The sequence below is a fragment of the Monodelphis domestica genome, chromosome 7 (genome assembly GCF_027887165.1).
Source record: "Monodelphis domestica isolate mMonDom1 chromosome 7, mMonDom1.pri, whole genome shotgun sequence".
Lineage (NCBI taxonomy): Eukaryota > Metazoa > Chordata > Mammalia > Didelphimorphia > Didelphidae > Monodelphis > Monodelphis domestica.
Genome location: NC_077233.1, coordinates 196,347,435 through 196,373,844, shown reverse-complemented (window position 1 = coordinate 196,373,844; position 26,410 = coordinate 196,347,435). Strand labels below are relative to the sequence as shown.

The following is a 26,410-nucleotide window of genomic DNA, read 5'->3' as shown; positions in this document are numbered from 1 at the left end:
TCTAAAGCCAGATTTGAACTCACAAAGATGAGTCTTCCTGACACTAGTCCCAACACTCTATCACCTGTCATTTACCTGCCTTGGTTTGGGCTAACTCATTAGTAGCTAGCTCAAACCTCAATCCTCCTCTTCTCTGCTCTTTGGGAATAAGCAGAATAAGTCTTGCATATGACATTTTTCAAATATTTTATCTTCCTACGATATTCCTTGCTAAGACTTTTCTTCTTCTGGCTAAATAGTTCTAGTTTTCAAAGCATGATCTTAATGATTGCAACATCCTGGGCACCTCCTGCACACACTTGGCAGCTTCCTGATGTCCCTCCTAAACTCTGGTATGTCCATCTGAGCAATATCCAAATGTGCTCTGACTCGAGGCCAAGCGCAGTGAGACCACCTGCCTCTGCCTCTATCAATGGAGTCTAAGATCATCAGCTTTTTTAGCTCTCCATGGGGTTTTTGACCCATAGGAAGAATTCATTCTGCTAAAAACCTTTTTTTCACATGAAATGTCATCTAGCTACCTCTCCATTCTCCTATACTTGTGCTATTGACTTTTTGAACCCAGTATTGTTCTTCACTCATTTCTGACTCTTCATGTCAGCATTTCAGGTTTTCTTGGCAAAGATGCTGGAGTAGTTTGCCAGTTCCTACTCTGGCTCATTTAACAGATGAGGAAACTGAGGCACACAGAGTTAAATGACTTGCCCAGGATCACTCGGAGAGTAACTGGCTTGGGTCACATTTGATCTCAAGAAGACAAGTCTACCTTACTCTAGGCCTGGAACTCCAGCCACCTAATGGACTTTACATTTATCAACTACTTCAGGAGCCAAATGGCAGCCAGAGAACTGGTGGTGGCTGCCCCAGGAGGCAGGGAACATTCCCTTGTCCTACCTCGAGCCTTCTTGCCATACAGATTACAGTGGGTGTCTGAGGATTCAATAGGAAGAGGCCGTAGGGACTTGTTTTCAGTCCTTCCCCATCCTTCACTGCCCAGCTCTCATCAAGTGCTAAATATCTCCTACTACCTAGATGCTGACAGTCCCTCATAGGCCCAGCCATCCCTGAGCACCACTCCCAAGCGGCGGGTCCATTTTCCTCCTTCCAACAGTCGTCCTTTGGAACGATATATCTTGCTATTGCTATGCAACATTTATTTGGTCTTTCTGTCCATTGTGATGCTCTGCTTTGCAGAATCTTTAGCCTTTCAATTTGCCAGGAAGTTAAATCCTCTTCCAAATGTTATCTCCCTTATTTGTATGTAATTTCCTTGAGAAAAGGAATCTGTGGTCTGAGCACTGTACTTGGCACATGGAAAATGGTTAATAAATGCTTTTCCATTCCAACCTATTTAATAAAATTTGCTCTACTGGTATCCCCCAAGATACTTTTAGATCCCGATTCTATCATTCAACCTAACCAGCTATCCTTCCCAGCTTTATTCCATTATACATTTTATAAGTATTGCTCTTCAATTCTTCTTTTTGTTTTTAACCCTTACCTTCCATCTTAGAATCAAGACTGTGTATTGGTTCCAGGCAGAAGAGTGGTAAGGACTAGACAATGAGGTTAAGTGACTTGTCCAGGGTCACACAGCTGGGAAGTGACTAAGGTCAGATTTAAACCCAGGACCTCCTGTCTCTAGGCCTGGCTCTCAGTCCACTGAACCACCCATTGCTCCTTCTGGCTCATTTTGCAGATGAAGAAACTGAGTCAACAGAGTTTAGTGACTTGGCCAAAGTCACATAAATGACACTAAATGTCTGAGATCAGATTTGAACTCAGGAAGATATATTTTCCTGTTTTTCCACTATATCATCTAGCTGTCCTAATTTCTATTACATTGCCCTAACAGTATCTAGAACAGGAGAGATTATTTTTCTTGCCTTCTGATCTATATCCAGGGGCTGTAGATTTGTGTGTGTGTGTGTGTGTGTGTGTGTGTGTGAGGAGAGAGAGAGAGACAGAGACAGAGACAGACAGAGATGGAGACAGAGATAGAGATAGAGAGGACAGAGGGACAGAGAGACAGAGACAGAGAGGACAGAGAGACAGAGAGAGACAGAGACAGAGACAGACAGAGATAGAGACAAAGATAAAGATAGAGAGGACAGAGGGACAGAGACAGAGAGGACAGAGAGACAGAGAGACAGACAGAGAGAGAGACAGAGACAGACAGAGATAGAGACAAAGATAGAGATAGAGAGGACAGAGGGACAGAGAGACAGAGACAGAGACAGAGAGGACAGAGAGACAGAAAGAGAGAAGGTTTACTAGGAATCTAAGCCACTGACAAGGGCACTGATTTCTTGACCCCTCTATCTCCTGCTCACACTGGCCACTGGTATTGATATGGAAGCAATTTGGAGATTAACGAAGTAAAGTTTTATCATAACAGTTTAGAGAACCCTTTGTTTTGGATTTAGGAGCTTTTACAATAAGCATCAATAAGACTTTGATTTTGTCCACTACCCTTCCTATCCCCATCCCTGCCATCCCCCTTCCTTGGGGATGTATAATTAGAATTTTGTACCCCAAGACTACATTTCCCAGAATCCTAGTTTCGTCCTCACATCAGGTCCTTCTGTTTTGGAGATAAGTTTCTATTAGCCCTGCCCTCGTGCTCTCTCCTCCCACTTTTTTGGTCTGATAAACTCGTCTTTACTCAGGCTATACTTTTCCTCTATTTCTAGTGATTATTAATAAATCTTATCAAATATAATACTTGGAGTTATTGGATGTTTTAATCATACCGGGAATAACAGTGGGGCTAGGAAATCATATGGGACTAGACATTCAAAGGATTTGTGGAACCAAAACTTTTCCTTTTTTTATATGAATAGCAAGAAATGAGCCATGCTGGGTATATCTGTCTCCCAAGACATAGATATCTTCTGGGCACTACAGATGGACAATAGCCAGGCGCAGAATTGAACAATTGAAAATTGGGCCAAATCACATTTGGGAAATTACACTGTACTTTCAGATTCCTCCCATCCCTGACACAAAGCCTATTATTTTTTAGCAACAACATCTTCCCAACAGTGGAACACTATAATTTCCAAAGAATCTAAATTGCATGTGACCCAAAGGTCAATGGCAAGGCATATGGCGGGTATAAGCAGACTCTGACACATAACCAAGGCAGACTAGAGGGAGAGAAGTAGCAAAAGGGGGCATGCATCATTGAGGAAGTGTAGGATCAGAAAAGATCTGACAGATAGGTGGTACAGACAAAAGAGTGGTTGCCATAAACTGTGACTGTGAAAATATGGGTTTCAAGACAGTGAATTGCCAAAACTGTAAAGATAATTTTTTAGCGTCTTGATTTCATATTAAAAATAAAGTGGTCACCATAGGAAAAATTCCCAGATATGAAATACCCAAGTTAGCTGGGTTTTATGGAGATTTTAATTAATATAAATGAAGGAATTAAAGGGAGAGAGAGAAAGAGAGAAAGAGGAAATAGGGCCTAGGCCTTCCTCCATAAGAGAGAAAACTAAGTCAGTCTTTAATCACTCAACACAAGATCCTTCCAAGCAAAACTCTAGTGTTCAGAGAGACCCTCCTGAGCTCAACTAAGTTCAGCCACCTAGAGCCGGCAATTCAGCTTCCTAAGCTAAACTCAGTCCAGAGGCCTCTGACCTCCTTTTAAAGAGAAATTTCTCCTATGTCACCTCCACTAAATTTTCACATCTACCAATCACAGTAGATGTTTTCACAGGACTGATCATTCTTAATTCACATCTTGTTATCACCTTCTCTGGGTGGACTAAAACTTCTGAGTATTTCACACCTCTTTGCTAAGGTTGCCCCTTGCAAGTTGCCTGACCTTTTAGTGATTAATTTGACCTTCATAAGTACTTAGCACCCTTTTGTATTAGATCTAAAAATAGACCTAGCTTAAGGGCTTTTGTCTCACTACAAGTATGGGTTAAGTACCTTTCATTGTTCAGTAAGGAGTTTTATAACTTTGTCTTCCCTTAAGGTATGCCTAAGTATGGGTGGAGTAATTTTAAAGTTCCCAATACATTCCTGACCAAGTACCTCCATTGTTTAAAATAAGGAATAATTTAATCAAATCTTCTGAAGTAGAGTCTGAGAAATTTTAAGATGCACATAGGACAGAACACTGTGTACCCCGACTCTGATTCCATAGCAGATGTTTTTGCTTGTTTGTTTTTTGTTTTTGTTTTTTGTCATAAGGCAGGGCTCAACCTAAAGCAAGGCAGGAAATGAGAGATGTAAAGATAAAATGCATCAATGACAATTGTTTCTTTGTTTTAAAGAAAAGCAAAGCAAGTAGTCTTTGCAGGTCAAAGATCAACAACAAAGGATAAAGGATGGACAACTTAGTTTCATTGCTAAAACTCCTGAAATCTCAAGACCTAGAATACACCTTCAGTGTATTGTCTACAGAAAATACATGGGGGAAAACATATGGGATTATGTGTATAAGAACTGTATCAGGGTTGGGGGCAGCTCAGTGGATGGAAAGCCAGGCTTAGAAATGAAAGGTCCTAGGTTCAAATCTGATCTCAGACGCTTCCTAGCTAGGTGACCCTGGGCAAGTCACTTAACTCCCATTGCCTAGCCCTTACTGTTCTTCCACCTTGAAACCAATACACAGTATTGATTCTTAGGTGGAAGGTAACGATTTAAAAAAGAAGAAGAATTGCATGGGGTGAGAAGGTATGAGAGGGTTGGGAATCGAATCACTGGAAAGAATACCCACATAATTAGTAGTAGTAGTCTCTTGGTAACTGAGGATGACGATTGTCTTTTTGCGTTTTTGTGCACAAAGACACTTTTGCGTGAAGATTTAAGTGGAAAAGTCGGTGCACAGAGACAGTCCCACTCTCTCAGCCAGTGGCACGAAAAGTCGTTACACCTGGAGACTTCCTCAGCTGCATTGGATGGCCGTGTTGTCCTTTGTGCTCCATCACGCCCTAAGCACTCCACAGTGCTTTGCTGCATCACCATCTCAGCTGTTGAACCTTCTTGTTGGTTTCTTCCTTCTGTTCCGCCGAAGCAGTCTTCACATGCTGGGTGAGCAAAGCCCTGGTTCACCAGGGGTCAAAGACGACCCGATGGCTACCCTCACAAGGTTTAGCCGGCCTGTCGAAGCAGTTGCCTGGGATGTGGCTGCTGCCGCATGCTAGCAGCTCCTGGGAGCCACAAGTGAGAGCTGGGTGTCAGGTGAGGGTCAGAGGCTGGAGAGCTGCCCTAGGAGGGCACGACAAGCCCCCCCATACCAGAGATACTACCCCTCCCTGAGCACCCCATACACCCCGCTCACATAAAAGAAATCACTGATTCATTGAAATGTTGATATTTATATCTGAGTGCCTTCTAGGTGAGGCATTTAATGGACATGCTTGGGGATCACTGAGAATGGCCAATAACAGGGAGTTATTTTTTTGAAACCTTTACCTTCCATCTTAGAATCAATACTAAGTATCAGCTCCAACACAGAAGAGCAGTAAGGGCTGGGTTAAGTGGTTTGCCCAGGGTCATCCAAGTAGGAAAGTATCAGAGGTCACATTTGAACCCACGACCTCTGTTTCTAGTCCTGGCTCTACAAAATACTGAGCTGCCTCGTTGCCTCATATAAACAGGGATTCTTAACATTTTGGGGGTCATGGGACCTTTGATAGAGAGTCTGGTGAAATCTATATGCATAATATAAAATACAGAGGATTTCAAAATAAACGAATTACAAATATTCCTTCCACGTGGTGACTGGGTTCTGGTATGTTGTGAATCAGCATAAGAAATTAAATGGGAATTGGTTGGGGGAGCTTTGTGGAAGCCACAGAAGACACAAGGGACAACAGGTGACACAGAAAAAACTTTAGAAGCTCAGAAATACATACTTAACCCAAAATGTCTAATGAACTATACTGTAAACACCCCATAAAAGAAAAAGAAAAATTTCAGACTTCTTTTCTGGCTTGGAGAGAATCAAAAGATTTTACATGATATTTTCCAGATCACCGAAATCTCCGTGATGTAGAAAAATAATTGTATGTGGAAATAAAGATGTGATATTTACCCATACATGTGGACATAGAAATATTTATATATATAAACAAATACATATTTATATAATTACATAAATGTTACATATGGCTATTTGTCTAGCCACTATAACACACTATCTACACACGTATGCATTTATTTGTATTACATGTTTGTATATGTCATATAGTATTATATTCTACATCATATATTTATGTCTGTTTGTGTGTGTGCTATAGATACACAAACATGTATGTACACACGCAGAGTATTATGTGGAGATTTCTAGATATGAAGGGAAAGAGGTTGACAGATGGCTACATGGTAAAGTGCTTTCGTGTGCACTGGAGCCCATTTCTGCTTGGTTCTCCCTTCTTGATCTGGCCCTACTTCCTGAGATGTGAAAAAGCAAGCCCTTTTCTGTGGGCATCCAGGCCACCCAGACACGTCTGCTTTTCACTCCGGTAAATACGCTGCAGAAATATGTCAGGTCCTTTAAATGCCAACACTGTGAAGAGAGGACCAGAGTTGGGGAGCAAAAAGAGACCAGAAAAAACCTGCTGCCATCTAAGACCAAGAAACAATTTCTTTTCTTCCCTTGGCCTCTCTGCCCTCCACACTATTATTTTCCTCCCTAGCAACAACAACAAAAATCATCTGAGTCAGAACTCAAGCAAATTCTTTAGAAGAAAGTGGGGAAATTTCAACTTGGGGGGTGGGGGGGAGGGACCGTAACCAGCTCTTCTCTTCTCTTCTTTCTCCTCTTCTTCATTTCTGTTTGCTGCCTTTTATTTCTCTCTCCCAAAAGTCATTGCTAATTTTAGCCCTGAGCTCATAGACAAGCCCTTAAATGTGAGGGCTCTTTTCAGCTGCAGATAAAATGAGCAATATTACTGAGATGGCACAATATGCCCTCAGAAGAGGGCACTAAATGGCACCATGACAAATGTCCACCCTCTGATAGAAAACACCCTAATTTCCAGAAATAATGGAGACCCCGCTCCAAGATCACCTGACTTGCTTCACCCATGACTGTTTAAATTCCGAACTTTTTCCCTATCATGTCACCCCACCCTCTCACTCAATAAACTCCATTGGCTCCTCATTTCCTCCATAATCAAATAAATAATCCTTTGACATTTTGGCACTTAATACCCCTTACAAATGAGTTGATCTCGGCTCCTCATACTAGAGCATACTCTGTGACACACACAACTTTCTATCTCTTGAATCTGTGTACAGTATTGGCACACACAGGCTGTTCCCCTGGAATGCTCTCCCTTCTCCTTTCTGACTTCGATAGCCCCCAACTTCCTTCACTTCACGACTCAGCTCACAGGGGCAGCTAGGTAGACTTCTTAGCTGTGTGACCCTAATCAAGTCACTTAACCTCAATCAGCTAGCCCTTGTCACTCTTCTGCCTTAGAAGAGATACTCTGATAGAGTTTAAAAAAAAAAAGGCTCAGCTCAGATCCTAGCTTCTGAGGAAGGCTTTTCCCGATCCCTTCCTTATAGAGTATTGGATCTTCTGTGGGGGGTATGGAGTGTTCAGGGGAAACTAGCACTTCTGGTGTGAGGACTTGCTGAGCACTTTTCAGGGCTGCTTGTCCAGCTTTGGGGTCTACCATTCACCCAACTCTCACCTGGGATTCCAAGAAGCTGGAGCAAGCAGAGTGGTCACATCCCAGTAAAACTACCTCCAACAGGCTGAAGCAGGTGGAGTAACCAACAAGCCTGAGACCCGTCAGTGACTTAAGAGGATCAATACCCCCAAAATAATCTGCTCCAATGGTCATGGAGACGGCCAAAGCAGGCTCTGTGGAGCACTTAGAGCTTGGTCAGACGTGGAAGGAACCAAGGTCATCCGCTACATCTCTAGCCATCCCTGGTCATCCTGACTTGTGTCATGCTACTGGACTTCAATGACTCTGGAAGAGAGTGAAGCAGACAGCTTTGCCACATCTCTGCCTCACTTAAATCCAATTCAAGAGCAAGTTAAAAAAAAAAATCACATCATATTATTGTTCCTCTTCAAAAACAAAAGCTATGGGGCAGCTAGGTGGCAGCTAGCTCCACTCCTGGAGATGAGAGGTTCTGGGTTCAAATCCAGACTCAGACACTTCCTAGTTGTGTGACCTTGGGCAGTCACTTAACCCTAAATGCCTAGCCCTCACCCCTCTTCTGCCTTTGGGAATTGATGTTTAGTATCAAACTAAGATAGAAGATAAGGTTTAAAAAAATTAACTGTGGTATTATTGGTCATCTTCAAAAATGAAGGCTAAACAACATTTTTTTTCTATGTACATTGTTATCTTCGTGTTGTCTCCCTTGTTGGAATGTCACTTCCTTGTGAGCAGAGATCTTTCTTTGTATGCTCAGCAGCTAACATCGTTTCTAGCATATAAATAAATTCTTAAGCTTAATAAATTCTTGTCATTGACTCTCTTTTTGCTCTTGGAAAAGGGACATTTTTACACATATTTATAAGATTTTAAGGTCTTAGATTGAAAGCTAGAAGGAACCTCAGAGACCATCAAGTCCAATCTTCCCGTGAGGTAGCCAGTGCAATAGTATTATTCCCATTTTACAGATGAGAAAAGTGATATTGGAGAAGTTAAATAATTAGCCCAAAGTTATAACAGACCATAGGGTAGTTAGGTGGCACATTGGATAAAGTACTGAGCCTGGAATCAGGAAGACTCATATTCATGAGTTCAAATTTAGCTTCAGACATTTACTAGCTGTGTGACCCTGGACAAGTCCCTTATTCCTATTTGTCTCAGTTTCCTCATTGTAAAATGATCTAGAAAAGTAATGCAAAACATTCTAGCATCTTTGCCAAGAAAACCCCAAATGGAGCCATACAGAGTTGGACATGAATGAAACAATTGGTCAGCAACATGTAGCTCATAATAAGTGGTCAGGATTCAAACTTTGATCTTCTTACTCAAAGCCCAAGGCTCAGGGAATTATTTAAAAAACAATGCCAGCTAAGTTAAAAAACTGTAAGTAAAATCTAACATTGTTTTAAAGCTAAATCTAGGCCAAAGGAGAGAGCTTTCCCATTTAAAAAAATAAATCCTGTCCAATCCTTAGATTCCATATACAAAGAGGCAAAGAAATAACATGCTGTGATATGAACCCTGGGAATTCGGTGAAGCCATCGAGGGTTTAGTCCCCTCTCTTCCATTAAGTAGCTCTGTGCTTTGGGGCAAGTCACCATCTCCCTGTGTCCCAGTTTCTTCATCAGTAAAATGATAGGGTTGGGCTACTTAAAGTGTTTTCCACTTGGGGATCCCTGAACTTTAAAAGAAAAATTTTGATAACCCTTAATATAGTTGGTCTCCTCTGTGCATCTCCTTATAAGGCATCTTCCTTTGAAACAGATTTTATTTTATGCATTTAAAGATATTACTCTAAGGAGGGCCCCACAGGCTGCATCAGGCTGCCCAAGGAGTCTAACACACACAAAAAAAGGTTAAGGACTCTTAGACTAGATTATCTAGCCCTGCCCCTTCTAGCTCTAACATTCCATCATCCTTACATCATCCTATGATTTCACCAGCAGAGGGAACTCCTACAAATGTGGGTCAGTCCTTTCCTCTGCAGCTCACGTTCTTAGAAAGTTGCCTTGAGCAGGGAGAGATTAAGTGACTTGCCCAAGATCACCCAGCCTGAAGGGGTCATAGGCGGCATTTAAACCCAGATCTTCCTAAGTCATTCCATAATATCCAAGAAATCAAGAGACGGTTAACTCTCGGAAGACTTCGACTTTTTAATTTCTCCACCTTCTTAAGACTAGGAAATCATTTTTGAATCCCCACAGAGCAAAAGAACAGATCCAACACACCCATACCAGAGGTAAAAAGTGAATGTTTTTATTCTCGTTTCTGGGGTTACTGCCTCTAGTCTTGCAAGCTTGAATAAATGGAACCCATGATCGCTCCTCCAAAATACTCAGGTTTTTGCAAATGCTTCCTGTTTTCCTAAAGAAAGTGCTTTGAGAGTTGTCCTAAGCTTAGACGTTAACATTTCAATAACAGCAGGGCCATTTGATCATCCTGCTTATATGCCAGCTCACATTCTCCCTGAGCAGTAAGAGGCCACAGGCAGCTATAAATAGCCTCCAAACAGATTATGTCCTTCCACAGGACAGACATAGGGGCGGCTGAGGCATCACCGCCCCCACATCCCCTTCCACACCAAACGCTCCAACAGCCTATGGGATGGGATGCCCAGGGAAGGGGAGCTGAACTGAGCTCACAAATGAGAAGGGTGCGTCCAAAGAGTCTCTGGGTCTGGAATGATAGACTTGTTGCCCCCTGAATGTCCTTGGAGCTGAAGCCAGTGGAGGAGAGATAAACAATCCCAGTGGTCGAGAACCCCAAAGCCCTCAGGCGTAACACGGCACAGTAAAGACTACTTGAACAAAAGCCTTTCTCCTAGCTCAGCCTTAAACAATGAAACCAGCATACACAGAGACACAAGCCAGCGCACAACCAACGAGGCAGGGCTTTCCAGTGATGGTTTTCTTTCATGGCTCATCGGCTTTGCAGAGGAGCTCTGACCACCAGGGACCCACTAGGGCTCGTTCAGAGCACAGTTTCTCTGACAACTCCAATAAGGCTGTGTGGCCTTTCTGGGTCTGTTCTGGGGACCCTTCTCTCCACTCTCCGACTTTCTGCTGAAGCAAAAGTGCTCAGATCTCCACAGCTCTCCAGATGAAGGAGCCCAGGGTGTCTTCTATAGGGCAACGGCTGTGCCCTGGATGTACTTGGCTGATCAGGAGTCATTATCTTTGGGGGAAGGAAACAAAGAAGAAAAAGAAAAAGATCAGTTCAGGAAAGAGTGCTTTTCCATTTAAAAAAAGAGCCGGATTTGGAGCCCCTCACCCTGGGTTCAAAACTTGACTCTGCCACCTCCTACCTATGTGACCTTGAGCAAGTTACTTCCCCTCTCTGGTCCTTAGTTCTCTCATCTGTAAAAATAAGGGATTAGACTAGATGGACCCTGAGGTCTTCTTAACCTCTATTGCTATGATCCTATGACTCTCATTGGTCCTGTTAAAGTGGGGGTGTATACATTCTTGGTTGCTAGAATTCTAAAGACTAAGCAGGGTGGAGTAAATCTAAAATTCACAGACCTCAGGTTCACCATGTGTAAAATGAGGGGGTGGAACTAGAAGGTCTTTGGGGTCCCTTTCTAGAGCTATGATCCTACAAGTAGATTAAATAGTCTTATTATTATATTTTTATCTTTTTTAATAGGGGAAGGAAAGACCATTTCTATAATCCCCAGGAATGCTCTTCAAAGGCAGGAAAGGAAGGGGGAAGGGAAGGCATGACAGTGGAGGGCTCAAGTTAGATAGAGAGAAGACAGTATTAGAGCATTAGATGGAGAAGGAAAAGAAGGTACTAGGAGGTAACAAAAAGGATTCAGAAAGAGAGGGCAAAACTATAGACCATGAAATATGGCATAGGGCCTTGGTGGTGGTAACAACAAGTCGGTGCCATTAAAGTCATATTTTTGTGTCAAGTATATAGGTTTCTTGTGTCTACTCTTTACCCAACTAGGTTGTTGTTGGGTTTTTTAAACCCTTACCTTCTGTCTTTGACTCCAAGGCAGAAGAGTGGTAAGGGCTAGGCAATGGGGGTAAAGTGACTTGCCCAGGGCCACAGCTGGGAAGTGTCTGAGGCCAGATTTGAACCTAGGACTTCCCATCTCTAGGTCTGACTCTCAATCCACTGAGCTACTCAGCTGCCCCCTCCCAACTAGGTTTTCAATTTTTTTTTAATTTGGAAATTTTTACTTAATTAATTTAGAATATTTTTCCATGGTTACAAGACTCATGTTCTTTCCCTCATCTACCCCCAACCCCCTCCCATAGCCGACTCATAATTCCACTGGGTTTTACATGTGTCATTGATTAAGACCTATTTCCATATGATTGATATTTGCACTAGGGTGATCGTTTATTCCCAAATAGATTTAAAGCAGCTATGGTTGGGTCCTCCCAGCTTTCTAACCCTGATATAAAATGCAGTGAGTCATGAAAAACTCAGTACATCAAAAGCTTTACAAGTTCTCTGTGTCTTTCTCTCAGGTGGAAAATATCTTTCTTGGTTGAATGGGCCCAGTTTGGAAAGGCTACCCTGCACTTTCAAATCTTTTCTATAATTTGGAATAATCCATTTTAATTAAACATTTAGGTGTCTCTATGTTCCAAGTTGTGCTAAATGCTGGGAATACAAAAATGGTCCTTGCTCTCAAGGAGCTCATGGTATAATGGGTGAGACAACATACAAATAATTGCACAAACAAGCTATAGACAAGATCAGTTGGAAATTATGAACAGATATATTAAAATTATAAGTGATCAGGAAAGACTTCCTATAGAAGCTAGGATTTTAGATGAAACTTGAAGGAATACAATATATTGCATTGCTTGTATGCATTAAAATACATTAATTTCCCCTTTAAAAAGTAAAAAAAACTTTATTAATACAAATTCCACCTATTTACCTTACAGACAATTTCAGGGAAAGATGGACTGATTCCCAGGTTTTTGTCAATTCAAATAAAGTCCATTTTTATCATTTTTAAGGAATTGAGAAAACATGTCATTCAAGGGAAGTATTAAATTCAGGAAACACCAAGGCATGCTTTTTTTGCCTATGTTTCCAAATTGTGCACTGGACCTTAATATCTACCTTGTCAATATGCCCTCCAGACACCTAGCCATTGCCATCTGACTTGCCAAGGCAAAGACCCCTGGGCCTTCCCATTTGCTCTATAGCTGAATCCTTAAGGACCATTGTGTCTATTTAGCCTCCTTGCAATTGAACCATCTTTTATGTGTTATCTCGCCTAGTAGCGATTGGCATGCTATTTGTATCTCCAGTGCTTGGAAACAGTAGTCACTCAAGACATGTTTTTTCATTCATCTTCCTTTACTTTCACTCCAAACATGCCTCTACCTTGTACCCTTGTACTTTCTTTCCCACCACAAGGACTTGATTGCCAGGGACACAAGGTCAAACAAGAAAACAATCCCCTAAAAAAAGGAAGTACAAAGTCTCATAGAAGAAAATGGCTCCCTAAAAATTAGAATTGTACAAATGGAAGTGAATGACTCCATAAGACATCAGGAAACAATAAAACAAATTCAAAAGAATGAAAAAATTAGAAGAAAATATAAAATATCCCACTGGACAGTGTATCAAGGGCAGACCTTCTATAAAGAAAGTTGTCTTTCATCTTCCCCTTTGTTCCCTTGAGAGTATAGTCGCAAATTGAGTGGTTTTTTTTAATAGTTAACAATCAAGTTCACCCAGTAAAGAAACAATGAGAATTATTCTCCCTGAATATGCACAATAAAACTACCTGTTCAAGGAAACTGGCACTTGTGATGGCTTCCTCCATGTGTTCTTCATCAGACTTAAGGACAGACTTGATGTTCTCTACCAGTTCATGTATGTCTGGGGTCATACTACAAGATGACTGTTCCAGGAACTTGGCCACCAGAAGCTTAGTGTCTATGTAAGATTTATAATCTACCAAAGATCGAGGTCTAGCCCGGACAGCTCTTGCTCGAAGGCCCTTTCTCAAGGTTACTGGAGCCAGTGCAGGTCTCACTTCAGTCTGAGTTGCAGCTTCACAACTAAGCACAGGTCCTATGTATGGGTAAAGAGAAAAACTCCTCAGCACACTTCTGCCAATGCCATTCAAACTTGTGACTATCTGAAACCCCAGCCCGGTCTCTAACTCAGCATGGAAAATCACCTGGCAAAATACTGACATCCATGCAAATCTTGTCTTTCACAGAAGGAGGAAAAGAAATCACAGTACAAGGTTTGTTTCTGGGATGTCTTTCAATCCAAGGACGTCCCTGCAGGTTTTAGTGTGTTACAGAAGACATTTTCCAACTTATGTCAAATGACAAAGGGCAACCAGGAGACAAAAGACAATGCATGCGCATATGTCATATTTTCAAGTGATACTTGCAAATGGATAGCAAATTGATGAGTCACAGAGAGAAAGCATTGCTCTTTTGGTGGAAGGAGATGACCCAAAGGGGAATGGATGAAAATGCTGCTTAACAAGTGTGGAGAGTCTCAGTTAGAGAAACAAGGACTGTGAGAAGATGCTAGCAATGCTCTTTATAAAGCTTTATCCTAAAATTCTCAAAGTTTCCTTTTCCTATTCCATTTCACCTATGCTCACATCATAGCTAGGCAGTAAGTAGAAGGCAAATCACTATTTCCATTTTACAGACTAAAAAAATTTTAGCCCAGAGAAAGAAAACTAGTAACTCATTGAGAATTGAGTATTGACTTTCTAATGAGAACATCCAAACTCCCAACTTCCCAGGTTGGATTTACATCTCCAAGTTTATGAAGTTATTTTAAAGATAAGTAGAACAAACACCATGAACTAGACCCTGATGGGTCCAATAAGCTGGGAGGTACATTGGGAAGAAGAGGGAAATACAACCATTTTCTAATTGTAGGCAAGAGTAACCAGCAACCTTCAGCCTACTCTGGATTGAGGAAGCCAGAGAGGCAGGAAAGGAAACACTCAACAACAACAACAACAACAGGAATGGAGGCATTGAGATTATTGTGAAGGATGTAGAGACCTCTTGGACCCTCCCTTTTTCAGGCATAGAGAGCTCTAAAACAGGAAAAGAAGCTGGCCCCTTTCCCACCCCCTCCTCCCAGTTGACACCATTCAATCTCCCAGCCAGAGTCACAGTCCTCATGCAACACCTGCTAGAAATACTTCGCTAGAAACATTTTAATACAAGGGCCAGGGCCAGAGCTATGCTCATTCACTTGAATATGTCCTGGCCACCTTCTACATTGGAAGGTCCAAACAAATGAATTCATGCTGTCCACCCTCCTGCCTGCTGACTTTCAGTCCTGCAGGAATTGAGTAAGGGTCCATCTTCTAAGACTATGCTGTAGAGAGAACTAAGTTCCAGCTGAAGCCGGCAGGCGGCCAGCTTGAGTCCTCAACTTGCTAGAGTAAAGATGGAGGAGACCCACGGTGAAGACAGGTCTTGGGATTCTTAGAGCCCAGGCTGCTGGGGCTTGTTGGGGTTGCAGAGGTGATAGTCAATCACGGGGAGGTGGGGGAACCCCACTCTGTGGCAGCTGTAGAAACAAGAGGAGTTTTCTCTTAGCTACATGGTCAATCTATGGCTATGGCAAACAACAGATGGAGCAGAGCTTACAAGAGACTGAAAGGATAATTTGGCCATCGGAAAAGTTGGGAAGTTTATGAAGAACTAGGAAGTTTTCTTAGAGAAGAGTTTTATCTTAGTATATTATATATGTCACTTTCTGGAGTCATGTTCAAAGATAAATCCATAATCATTCAAATAATACCTACAAACAGGCAGACACAAGCAGGGTTGTGTGTCTATCCATTAAAATAAAACCCTTTTGATGGCATTCATTTTAAATGGTCCAATCTGTTTACAGAGTTTAAATACAACAAAATAAAAATGAATATATATAAAAGAAAAATAACCAACAAAAGCAGACACACCCTCTTAGCTTCTTCCTCCAAAAAAACCATTTCTCCCAACAGTATTAAGAATGCCCAGAAATCAAGTACCAGGTCTACCTACTTCTCCAGCATATCACCTATCAGCATATTGCATACCACAAAGAGCTTGATCAGTATTTTGACAGTGAAGAAAATAAAATGAACCTGAAAAAGATTTGTGCATCTAAGTATGAGCTGATTCATTTCCTGTACATGGAATGACTCCCCATGTTTTTTTCCTCCAGGGCATAACTCAGATTCCATGAGGATAGCACCTAAAATTAGGGACCAGTGTTTGACCTATATCACTTGTAATGAAATAGAATCTTTAAGAAAATCATGAAAAATGTCACATTTAGAAGCCAACAAAATGACATCACCTCTCGCTGTCAAGTGATGGAGCACAGGGTCACTTTTTGATCTTGCTCTCAAAGGTTGCAAGGTTCTCCTGTTTGATGGAAGATGTGCGAGGTTTGAATCAGGAGTTGACAGGGATGGGCTCTCTTCCCCAGGAGTGTTAGGAATGTCTCCACCTGATTTGTTGAAAAAGAAATGCCGATTAATTTTCATCAATCAATTCATTTCACAATTCAGGCCAGCAGTACCTTCTAAATCTTGCCAGCCAGGAAGTGATATTAATTATTTCCTTCATTGATCAAATATTTATTAGTGGCCCCTGTGTACCAGAGACTTTGCTAGGCTTGGTGCTGATGAATGATCCTGTCTTCAAGTAACTTTCATTCTACAGAAGGAAATAACATAAACACATAGGAGTATAAACAACATAAATACAAAGTAATGGGGTGAACAGAGAATAATTAGGGGAAGCCTTGGTAGCTAGAGAAATCAGAAAAGACTTCATATAAGGTATTAAAAATTAATAATAATTTGTACCCCTTTTTGGTCCACCAAACAGATTTCTTTTTTATTTTAAAGCTCAAGTGATTTGATTTTAGGTTGAACTGGTTTCTTTCCCCAGGCTCAGGCTATATAAGTTTGAGAAAGTTCACCAATACCAAATGACTTTAAGTGCCAAAGAAAAGATTTTTATCTTAGAGGTAATAGAGAGCCACAAGAGTTTGAGTTTATTGAACAGGGAGTGACATGGTCAGACTCATGATTTAGAAATATCATTTTGGGATAACTCAACAAGCTTTCCTTAAATAACAGAACTCTGGGAGGAACTCACAAATTTAAAACAAATACAAATCAGCTTTCTTGGTACGCCATTTTTAAAAAACAGTGCTTAAAATTTCCCCGAGTGCAAAATCTTGACAAAGATTAAGACTGTCAGACAATTCCTGATATTTCAGCTGGAGGAATACAGCAAGCTAACACTTGAAATAGCCTTCCTCTCCACAGGCCATCCGCCAAAATGCACACCAAGAAGGAGGAAGTCTTTATATCTGCATAACCCAGAAGGTTAATGACAAGCTGTGAAAAAAAATCCCAACCAGCCTCATTAAAAAACAAGTGGCAGCTAAATGATCCATTAAGATTACCCTGGGTTCAGTTGACTTTTGCTGGAAAAAATAAATAAATAAAATTGAAGAAGTTGTAGTTCTTCACTATAGTTTGATGAAACAGACAAAAAACAACAACAGCATTAAGAAACACAAATACATTGAGGAAACTTGACCTTTCTCCATTTTTCTACTCAAGATGGAAAATGAACAAAAGAAAAGAAACCAGTTCCAAATGGCATTACTGAAAAATTACCATCATCTGAAATAGCTGTAGCCTGATCCATTATTCATTACCATTTGCAATTTAGTCCTGGTGGACAATTTTCTGGGCCATTTAAAACCTCCCCAAAGAGGGCAAGCTGTAATAAAGCACCCTTACCTTACAAGGATGAATGTAAACCAAGCCCTGTATTCTCTGTACTACTGAAAAACCGAATTGACCCTGGCTCTAGTTTATAAATTATACAGAGTGACCTCAGCCATCCACTCTGTAATAATGGACAGGCTTCTAAAAAAGATCCATTTTCCCTTTAGGAAGAGAAAAAAGTACAATAATGTAGGGAAGAAAGCTTAGGAATGCCAAATTAAACCACAAAAGGGCATTTCTTTGGTTTTGGATAAGAGTCGGCATATTCTTTTGTTGTTGTTGGGGTTTTTTTGTATGTTTTTAAACCCTTACCTTCTGTCTTAAAATCAACACTAAGTATTGGTTCCAAGGCAGAAGAGCGATAAGAGCTAGGCAATGGGGGTTAAGTGACTTACCCAGGGCACACAGCTAGGAAGTGTCGGAGGTCAGATTTGAACCCAGGACTGCCTGGCACTGAGCCACTTAGCTGCCCCAAATTAGTATATTCTTAAAATATACTGAGTGATGGGCAGCTAGGTAATAAAATAGATAGAGTGCCAGGCTTGGAGCCAGAAGGACCTGGGTTCATATTTGCCCTTAACATTTCCCAGCTATGTGACCCTGGGCAAGTCACTTAAGCACAATTGTCTAGGGCTTGCCATTCTGCCTAAGAGTTGTTACTAAGACTGAAAGTATGGGTTAAAAACAACAACAACAACAACTGAAAACAATTGTGTAATCCAGTGTGATTTCAGATCAATGGGTTCTCCATTTGACAATAGCATTTGACAATGTTAGCAGATATAACAATGGCTCTAGTTTGAACAATATGCTTCAAGAATAGAGACTAGCATATTAATGAAATGATAAAAGAAATGTATGCTACAGATCTATATGGATGGCCACAATGAAATATTTCAATAATCTGAAATGACCAGCAATTTTCACTGGTTTGGAAAACAATCAGGGCAGAAGATTATTAAATTACTAAATATTTATAATTAAAATATTAAATTATGAATACTTCTTAAAGTAATATCTTCATTACCTTGAGACACCTGGGCACTGACTGGGTCCAATGGGCCTGCCCCAGCTTCGGATTCCTCTGGAATTTGGAAGGAAGTCCCCTATCACACAAAACAGTAGCATTTGGTTTTGTTCAAAACCTCGACTCTCTTTTAGAGAAGATAACTCGACAGAATGGCCTTTTTGGTAAGGCACATTATACTCAATTGTTCTGGGTAAAGCTTATCCTTTTTACTATTAAAAACCAAAATTGTATTCATGTGTCCAAAAAATATTGCTAGTGATTTTATACTTAATAGTGAAATCTGGAAACAACCTACACGGCCAAAGATTGGGGAATATCTGAATAACTTGTGCTACCAATGGAATGGCATATTATTATGCCATCAAAATAAATAACAAATACAAAAACATGAAGGAATAAGTGAGAACATATAAAGTGGAACAGGACAAAGAAAGAAGAATCAGAGAATATATTCTGACTAGCATATATTTGTTTGGAAAAAAGTAGAGCGGGCAGGTGGCACAGGGAATAATAAAGAGCCCAGACTGGAGTCAGGAAAACTCTTCTTCCTGAATTCAAATCTGTCTCAGACACTTACTGTGTGACCCACTTTGCCTCAGTTTCCTCATCTATAAAATGAGCTGGAGAAGGAAATGACAAACCATTCCAGTATCTCTGCCAAGAAAACCTCAAATGAGGTCACAAAGAGTTGGACACAACTGAAATGAATGAGCGATAAAAGGGGACTAAAAGTGTGGGACATAGTCAGAGTTGGTTGCTGTATTGATTGATCTTGCTGAGTATTCCTCCCTTTCTTCCTTGTTAAAAAGATGGCTGGAGAAGGTGTAGAGAGGAAGAATGATATAATCAAGAAGGATGGGAATATGAAAATAAAAGATACCAACTTTTTTTTAAAGGCTAGAATGAAACTGCATGACACAGTAAATATTTTTAAAAGACCTAGTAAAATGCAAAAAAAAAAAGGGAGTCATCACATCACTTGCATACATGGGTATATGATTTGGGGTTTGTCTTTAAAACACTGCTCTATAGCAAAAATGAATGATATGGAAATAGGTGTCAAGTGAAAACATTTGTACAACCCAGTGGAATTGCTTGTCAGCTCTTGGAGGGGGGAGGCAAGAGGCAAAGAAAAGAAAATGAATCATGTAAACATGGAAAAATATTTTTTAAATATATTTTTAAAAAAGACCTAGTAGCATGGACTGAAGTGTCTCTTGACACTATGGGGGAGAGAATAAGGGGATAACATCCATGGTGTAAGGGCCAAGGGAGAGTTAATCCCATCTTCACAATGGGAATAATTTTTTTTTTTTTTTTAAGATTCGAAGAGGACCTGAGACAGTTAGATGGCTTAGTGGATTGAGAGCCAGGCCTAGAGATGGGAAATCCTGGGTTCATACCTGGCCTCAGACACTTCCTGGCTATGTGACCCTGGGCAAGTCACTTAACCATGATTGTTTAGTCCTTACCACTCTTCCGTTTTGGAACTAATACACAGTATTGATTCTAAGACAGAAGGTAAAGGTTTAAAAAAAATAGAAGAGGACACTAAAAAAATTGCTATTACTATGGCTTATATTTTCTTCTTTTCATAAAAAAAACATAGTTTCTAGTCTAATATCAAATATCATCTATGTCTAATTTTGCTTGTTTTAGTGAGGCTATAATACAAATTATTCTTAATAGCATCTCGATTGTCATTAACAAGAAAAAGTATGTATACCTGTCAGATCTGTGGGAAAGGAAGGAATTTAAGACCAAGCAAGAGACAGAGAATATTGCAAAATGTAAAATGAATGACTTTAATTATATCAAATTAAAAAGATTTTGTACAAACAAAACCAATGTAACCAAAATTAGAAGGAAAGCAATAAACTGGGAGGACATTTTTATAACAAAACTCTCTAACAAATGTTTAATTTCCCAAATATAAGGAACTAAGTCAAATTTACAAAAAAAACAAACAAACAAACAAAACAAGAAAAACTATGATTATGTTACCTGTTCCTGATTGATTTGGCTCATCACAGCTTCATAAGGTGGGGGTGGATCCAGAGGACAGAAGACTTCAACGCCTTTAATCCGAGCTCCATAGATGTGCGGAAGTGGGATAACATCAGAGCCTACCATCCTAGGAAAAACACATTGGCATTAGTCCACATGTTCTACTCAGTTCACAGATATTTGATTATTGATTGACTGATAGAGAGGCAGAATAATCCAGGAGATAGTGCCCAGGGTCTTCTGTCATGTAATAGATTCATGACCCAGAGCACCCCATCGCTGTGAACTTGTTTCCTCTGTTGTAAAATGGGAATTGGGAACATTTGTGGCTCTAGCTTCCAGGGTTCTGGTGAAGAAAGAAAACTGTGAAGTAGGACAAAGGTTAGTTTGGTGGAAATAGCACAGACTTGTGATTTAATCCACATGGACATTCCCACCACCAATGTAGACCATCCATTTGCCTAATTTAGATTATATGGGGGCTCTGGGAAGTTGGGTCATTGTCCACGGTTACAGAGCTAGTATATATCATAGTGGCTTCAAGGTCAGCTACCCACAGAGGGTGATTATCACACCCCCATGCCTCACAAGTCTTACTATTACTGCTAATAAAGTGATTCTTGGACAAGGATAGAGGGAAGCTCAATTAACTCCTCCAGCACCACGGTTTTCCTATGCAGAAAATTGGGGTTATATAGATAATTGGTCAAAGTATATACAAACAAATAGTTCTCAAAAGAGGAAATGCAAAGCATTAACAATCATATGAAAAGGCTTTCCCAATAACCAACAGTATAACTATAAATGAAAACATTCGTGCCAGGTATTAGAAAAGAAAACAAGACAGGATGCTGAAAGAAAAGCTCATTAGTACATTATGTGGAAATGGAGAATGGCCATTGTTTCTGGAAGTCAATTGGCAATTATGCAAACAAAGTGACTGGAATGCCTATACCTGCTGACTCAGATACTCCACAGTTATATACCTCATGGAAACCAAAGACCAAAAAAAAAAATTCCATAAACAACAAAATATTCAAAGTGACCCTTTTTGTGATAGCAAAGAACTAGAAATAATGTACATGCCCACCAATTTGGGAATGGTTAAACAGATTGTAGTACATGGATGTCGTGGAATACTACTGAGTTATAAGAAATAATGAGCATGAAGAATTTAGAGAAATGTTTGAAAACTTAAAATAAGCTGAGGCAAAGTGAAGTAAGTGGAAGCAGAAAAAACACCCTATACAATGATACGACACCATGTTCACATAAATGAAGAGAACAATAAAATAAAATTGAATGATGTAACATTATAATGACCAAGTTTTAAGAGAAGAGTTGAGCAGATACAGCTCCCTCTCTTTTTTGCAAAGAGGGCCATGGGAAGAATATTACACTGGGCTAGTTTTGCTGAACTGTTATTTTTTAGGTTCTGTTTTTTTAAATCTTTGTTATAAGGAATGGTTTGCTGGATTGGGAAGAACAAGGGATATACATAGAAATGAGTGTAATATAAAGTTTTTTACATCTTTGTTACAAGGAAGGGCCCACTGGAAAAAGGACAGTGAAGGTTATATGTGGAGATGGGTATAATATAAAAAGAAATGGCATATCTAATTAAAAGAAAAAAGAAAATTAGAGGTAACCTCAATGGTCATATCCTATACATTATAGATCATGAGACAAAGAGTCCAATAAAAACCAAATATTCGTAAGTGGCAATTCCTTTCCAAAGTACAATTAACAAAGAGGAGACAGACCAGGCCTGGGAGGAGTTCAGGGATGTCACTGCACAGGGTGATTAATATATATAGAGAGAAATCACTATGTGCTTTTCCCCCCGAGGGCCCAACAGATTTCTATCATATGATAGGTTAATGCCAGGGGAAACAGACTTCAGTTTTTCTCTCTCCTGTGCTTGTCATGAGAAATTCAATAAAGTTGACTGATGGCACAGCTTCAACTTTTCACCAGAAATTCCCTCCAGTCAAATTATAGTTTTCAGTAAACAACAATTCCCCAAAATTCTAACTTAAGGCTGAAGAGAAAGCCAGAGGAATGATGGTAATAGAACTGAAATCTGGGAACCCCGACTCTCTACATGTGTGACCTTGGACAAATTGCTTCATGTATCTTGACCTCAGTTTCCTCGTCTGTAAAACAGGCATAATCATAGTATGAACTTGGAAAGCTGTTTGACAAGGATAATGTATATAAAGCACTTCGTAAACATCAGAACACTAGATGCATAACTGCTTATCTGGGGCTATTCTTTTTGTTAATGATTCTCTGGCCCTTTCTTGGTGGGACTGTCTCCTGGTGAGAGTCAGTGGGTGCTCCACAGAGCTCCATAGGTAGATAGACGGTTAGATGACATTCAGGAAATCCCCTCAGAAAAGCTCAGAATTGAATGTAAGTACATATAGATGAAGGAATCAAGCTGGAAGAAGGGACAGCCAGATGATCAGGCTTTCTTTTTTGGTGAGGCACAAGAGGGATATCTACACAAATAATAAAAACCATTATATACAGGGCATTCCAAAAGTCTTAGTGACCCTGGGCAAGTCATTAGCTCTGTTTGGTTCAGTTTCCTCATCTGTCAAATGAGCTGGAGAAGCAAATGGAAGACCATTCTAGTATCTTTGGTAAGAAAACCCCAAATGGGGTCCCAAAGAGTCAAACATGACTGAAAAATAACTGTGAAATAAGAGTGTCTTACCAATATTTTCTTGCTTGATCTTCATAATGACCCTGGGAAGGAGATGCTATGATTAACCCATTTTACAGGTGAAGAAATTGAAGCAGGCTGAGTTTAAGTGATTTGCCCACAGTTCCATAGCTACTAAGTATCCGAGGCTGCATTTGAAATCAAGTCTTCTTGACTCCGACTCCAGCACTCTATTCACTGGGCCATCTAGCTTAGAGAGAACCTTTTAAAGAGAGTCCTAAACCTCATTATGACAGGGATTTTTTGATTTTTTTAAAAAGAATTTCAGGAAAACCTCCATTACTCTCACAGAGGGCACTAAAAGCCAACTCATAAGCACAGCTGATCCTCCTTTGGAAGAGTTGCTTTTCAGGAAAAGGAAGATCAAAGAAGGGCAGAGTCTCTTTCTCCAACCTTTTAATCCTAGATCCTTTAGAACAAGCACAAAGAGTGCCAATAGGAGATGCCGTGGAGGGGATAGAGAGTCAGGTCTAGAAAGTCTAGGTTCAAATCTGGTCTCAGATTCCTCCTAGCTCTGTGACCCTGGGCAAGTCACTTAACGCTATTTGTCTAGCCCTGGCCCTTCTGTCTCAGAATTAAGACAGAAAATATGGGTATTAAAACAACAAATAAAAACCACCATAGTGGAGATGGTTTAACTGCCAGCTAGTTAAATCTGGCTTTTTACTAGGCAATAATCACCTTTAGAAAACTTTTGGTTAAGAGCTGTGTATAAGATTAGAAGGGAAACATTTTTTTTAAACCCTTACCTTCCATCTTGGAGTCAATACTGTGTATTGGCTCCAAGGCAGAAGAGTGGTAAGGGCAATGGGGGTCAAGTGACTTGCCCAGGGTCACACAGCTGGGAAGTGTCTGAGGCCAGATTTGAACCTAGGACCTCCTGTCTCTAGGCCTAGGATTGAGAAATCCACTGAGCTACCCAGCTGCCCCCGGAAAAATTTTTTTAAAAGATGTGAAAACATTCTAAATTAGTTAAATAAAACTTTTCAAAACTTAAAATAAAATAAAATAAAAGATGTGAAAACACTCTCTTTTATAGGTCTGGTCAACTGTCAACTAGTCATGCTATTGAATCATGGCTTTCCTTTATACAATGCTTCAGGGTTTGCAAAGTGCTTTCTTCTTTAGACCCTGTGAAGCAGGAAATGCAAGGAGTATTATTCCCATTTTATAGATGAAGAAAACAAGAATCAAAAAAAGCTTAATGAGTTGCCAGTAGTCACACAGCTAGCAATTGCTGGAGCTAGGATGAAAACCCAGTTTCCCAGATGCTTTTCTTTTTATAATCTCTAAGAGAAGTAGTGCAAATATTGTCATTCCCATTTTACACTTGAAGAAACTGAATCTCAGAAAGGTTAAGTGATTTGTCTGTATTCATTCAACTCCTAGTGTTCTTTTCCATAAATCAAGAAGTATCTCTCAATGAACAGAGAAAAAGTGTAATAAGAAACAGATAGTTTTACCACATTTAAATCTGGTTTTGATGTACAATCAGAGAAATATACACTAAACCTTCTCTTGGTAGCTAGACTCCCAATAAAGTCTCTGTCTTGGTTTGTCAATCTCTACTGTTAGCTACACAGGACCCATGTGGATCCTTGCCCATGACTCACAACATTTATTTATGGATGCTCGAGAGTGGACTGGCTTAATTGCTTTTGTTTACACAGATCACATGATTCCTCAGGAAGAAGTCCTTCCCCATGAGAAACAAGCACATGAAAAGTTCTCCTTAGCAAATCATCTTTTCCCTGGATCTAGAAAATGGGAAGTGCCCTTGTGAAAGATTTAATGTAACAGATTGTAAATATATTAATGTAACATTAATTTCTGTCAAATGATCCAGCTGAATATAAATTCCCTGAGAACAGGGACCATTTCACCTTCCTCTTCATAAATACCCTAGTGGCCAGCACAATGCCATGTGTATAAGAAGAACTTAATGAATTTATGTTGCCTTTAAGTGTGGTGTTTGTTTAGTAAATTAGAATTTTATGTGTAATAGAGCTGGAAACAATCAACACAGACAACAATTTTCAGGAGGAAATGAGCATAATAATCCCAAGATGAAAGGAAACTCAGAGAACATGAAGCCCAGTGCCCTCATCTTACAGCTGTAGAAACAAAGATTCAGAGAGGATAGGTGACAAACACTTTAGTATTAACAAGGATGGTTCCTATGATGCCATCTTTAGCCAGTTTAGAAACATCTTTGGTAGGGAATGTAGGAGTTGAAGAAAAAAATTCAGTTATAATATAAGAAAGCTTTGTAGGTCGTATGTTCAAAAGTCTTAGTGAAGTTGGAAGTTTTAATAATTTCAAGCTACACTCTTTTTTTTTTAACCCTTACTTTCCATCTTAGAATTAGTATTGGTTCTAAGGCAGAAGAGTGGTAAGGGCTAGGCACCTGAGTGTTAAGCAACTTGCTCAGGGTCACACAGCTAAGTAGTATCTGAGGTTGGATTTAAACCCAAGACCTCTCATCCCTCTATCCTTTGAATAACCTAGCTTTGGGAAAAAAAAAAGTTTGGGAAAAATCCCAACTTTGGAGACAGCCTGTATCTTCAGGCATCTTGTCCATTTCCCACCCCACAACCCCATTTTTATTCTTCATTGCATTGATATCTTTTGTTTTCATATCACCTCCATTTCCAAATAGATTCCTTCCCTATTCTCCCATCAATTAGACATCCCCCATAATAAAGAGAGGGGGGAAATACACCGACAAAACACAAGCAAAATTTCAACCCTATTTGGCATTTAATGCAATATTTCACTCCAGTAATCCTCTATCTCCATCACGGAGGGAGGACAGTGCATTTTCTCGATGCTTCTCTGAGTATCTTGATCATGGCATGTGTTTTCTACCTGGCAGTGATTCCTTCCCCACAACTGTGTCTTATTTTCAAATGCCCTTGCAATGTTTTGAATGATAGGAACACTTGAGGATAAGCTTGGTTTTACTTTCTCTAGCTCACATCTGATCGAGTGTGGTCTTGGGTTTCAGGAGGAGAGCCCAAGAACCCAACCTGATCTTCCAGAAGGGAACAAACAGCTCAAGAGAGTCAGGAGAGGAAAAGGAGGAGAAGGAGGAGGAGGAGGAAGGGTCTGGGCAAGTCTAAATGATACACACTGCTGGACATGAATCTTAATCTGAAATGAGTCACTTTCCCCTCTCCGCTATGGATGGAAATTAAATCTGCCTGTTGCTTTTTCTGTCTATGCTCAATGCACAT

At 40.1% G+C, this 26,410-nt stretch overlaps 1 protein-coding gene across 2 annotated transcripts in view; it reads right to left on the bottom strand.

Moving 5' to 3' along the window:
* Nucleotides 1-9,776: 9,776 nt before the first annotated feature.
* ENTREP1 (endosomal transmembrane epsin interactor 1) overlaps nucleotides 9,777-26,410 on the bottom strand; it is a 74,550-nt gene continuing 57,916 nt past the window's right edge. For both annotated transcript variants that reach the window (XM_001373708.5, XM_016423969.2), the window contains exons 7-11: nucleotides 20,441-20,570; nucleotides 18,434-18,512; nucleotides 15,954-16,106; nucleotides 13,405-13,694; nucleotides 9,777-10,817 (exon numbers count right to left, since the gene is read on the bottom strand). In XM_001373708.5, the coding sequence (XP_001373745.3) occupies nucleotides 10,614-10,817; nucleotides 13,405-13,694; nucleotides 15,954-16,106; nucleotides 18,434-18,512; nucleotides 20,441-20,570 (856 nt within the window). In that variant the 3' untranslated portion in view covers nucleotides 9,777-10,613. The remainder of the gene's footprint in view (nucleotides 10,818-13,404; nucleotides 13,695-15,953; nucleotides 16,107-18,433; nucleotides 18,513-20,440; nucleotides 20,571-26,410) is intronic.